Below are 2,200 nucleotides of genomic sequence, written 5' to 3' on the forward strand. Positions count from 1 at the left end.
GTTGGGAGTTCTAGAACCCAAGTTGACCTGGTCTCTACAGAATTCCCACGTCTCATGCGAAGTCCAAGTGATATGAACTAGCTTTTCAATAACAAAAAGGATTTTGCGCGTTGAATTTGTCTCGACGCAGGATGCTCTTTGAGACTTGCGGAGAAAGAAAGGATGATGAAAGAAACCATTTAGTTGCTTTTTGTAACGTTGAATCCAATAATTTGACTCAGATCTTCTACTCCGTCCACGATTCGATCAGCTCTCTCTACATAAACCTAGATAGAGCGGGCTCTCGGACAACAGATTACCAGCTCTCAGTTGCTCCGACTTAGCTTACTTTGAATCAAGTTCAGTTATACAGTAGATTCTATTCCTTTATCTCCATTCCATCTCTCTATTATTGGAGAAAGAATCGGCCAATTAGCAGGAGGCGGTGCGCAGCAGATATAATCATGCACAAGACTTGTAATCACAATAACTTCTCGCAGCTGCAGCTGGGATCGGCTGCAGCTCTCTTGCTGCTTATCCTTTGCTGCTACAGCAGCGCCAGCTGGACGGCTGTGCGGGCGCAGGCGCAGTGTGGGACGGATGCCGGAGGCGCCACGTGCGCCAACAACCTGTGCTGCAGCCAGTACGGCTTCTGTGGCAGCACCAGCGACTACTGCGGCAACGGCTGCCAGAGCGGCCCTTGCACCGGCAGCACCGGTGGTGGTAGCGCCGGCGGCGGCGGCGTGTCGTCCATCGTGACCAGCGACGTGTTCTCGCAGTTCTTGTCACAGAACAGCGCCTCCGGCTGTCCCTCTAACGGCTTCTACACCTACGACGCCTTCATCGCAGCTGCAGCCTCGTTCAGCGGTTTCGGCACCACAGGCGGCTCGGACGTGCAGAAGCAGGAGCTGGCAGCCTTCTTTGCAAACGTCGCTCACGAGACTGGCAGTAAGCATCTGTGGCTTATACATCTTGAAATTGATACAGCTTAGCTTCCCTTTACCCTATAAGTAGAGTAGTGCCCTTATTGTAATGTCGAACTCTGATCACGAATATGTATTGCATTGACAATATAGCTGCCATGAACACAATCATCGTCACCATCGTCATTAACTAATTAAGAGTATCGGCACGCTGCATGATTAACAGGTGGGTGCTATGTGGAGGAGATTAATAAGGGCACATACTGTGACCCCTCGACAGTACCCTGCGCATCCGGGCAGCAGTACTACGGCCGTGGCCCTCTGCAGCTCACATGGTAAAGCCTCATTCCATATAACGTAGAGCCAGTATTATATAACTCTATGGTTGACCAGCTAGCTACTAAGGTGCCGAGCAAACGTAGTAAATCTTACGCTGTCATACTGCACAATATATGGAAGATTGCTATACATTATCTGATGATCTCTTGGCGCACAAATATATGTGGCAGGAACTACAATTACCAGGCAGCAGGACAGGCTGTAGGCTTCGACGGCATCAACAACCCAGGCGTCGTCGCCCAAGACCCCACCATCTCCTTCAAGACGGCATTGTGGTTCTGGATGACGCAGCAATCGCCCACGTGCCACGACGCCATGGCCAACAACCAGGGCGGCTTCGGCGCCACCATCAGGGCCATCAACGGCGGGCTGGAGTGCGGCAGCTCGGCCAATGTTGCCCAGCAGCAAGATCGCATCTCCCGCTACCAGTCCTTCTGCTCCATCCTGGGGGTTGACCCAGGCAGCAATCTGACCTGCTAATGAAAACATTACCTAGTTAGCTGTTCATCTTGGCGCAGTACAATGTGTAACTAACTATAGACAATGGACATGGCATGTGATGGCCCCATGCGCAGCCTACAGGTTGTCGTTGTTTGGATGCCTAATAATTAACCTCGATCTCACTGCAAAGCGTTTCTTTTCGCGACAGTGCGCTGTAACCATGCATTTGCTCAAATATAAAAGAAACGAGTTTAAAAGTTCGGGATCTTTTTTAAATTTCCTAAGAACACTATACTTTAAGGCTTTTTAAGGCAAGTTGAAGCCATGGGAAAGTTGCTCTTATTAGGGACCAAAATGTTTATCAAAAGCCAACATGTCCAACAAAGGATATGCTAGCCTCCATTTTGCACTTTGGGAAACCTATAAACTAGATCGCTATGGCACTTCCTACATCTCATCATATAGAACAAGGGCACACTATTCTGTGCAAGAGCAAAGCCCTTCTTTTTCTTTTGGGG

The 2,200-nt window shown here is 49.4% G+C and overlaps 1 protein-coding gene across 1 annotated transcript; it reads left to right on the forward strand.

Annotated features, from left to right (window-relative positions):
- The first annotated feature begins 256 nt into the window (after positions 1–256).
- On the forward strand, positions 257–1,958 carry LOC148027589 (endochitinase 4-like). The gene is made up of 3 exons (XM_087688921.1): positions 257–927; positions 1,129–1,237; positions 1,412–1,958. Exons 1-3 carry the CDS (start codon positions 444–446, stop codon positions 1,719–1,721), a joined length of 903 nt encoding a protein of 300 aa, XP_087545047.1. The 5' UTR covers positions 257–443; the 3' UTR covers positions 1,722–1,958.
- Positions 1,959–2,200: the final 242 nt, after the last annotated feature.

This window comes from Lygodium microphyllum, chromosome 12, assembly GCF_053477565.2.
Source record: "Lygodium microphyllum isolate KBCC chromosome 12, Lygodium_microphyllum_v1.1.10, whole genome shotgun sequence".
Lineage (NCBI taxonomy): Eukaryota > Viridiplantae > Streptophyta > Polypodiopsida > Schizaeales > Lygodiaceae > Lygodium > Lygodium microphyllum.

Bases quoted from the DNA above. Each gene is read 5' to 3' on its own strand.
- LOC148027589 (XM_087688921.1), top strand. From the start codon at position 444: ATGCACAAGACTTGTAATCACAATAACTTCTCGCAGCTGCAGCTGGGA. The intron at 928-1,128 runs GTAAGCATCTGT...CATGATTAACAG, and splicing joins CGTCGCTCACGAGACTGGCA to GTGGGTGCTATGTGGAGGAG. The intron at 1,238-1,411 runs GTAAAGCCTCAT...TATATGTGGCAG, and splicing joins GGCCCTCTGCAGCTCACATG to GAACTACAATTACCAGGCAG.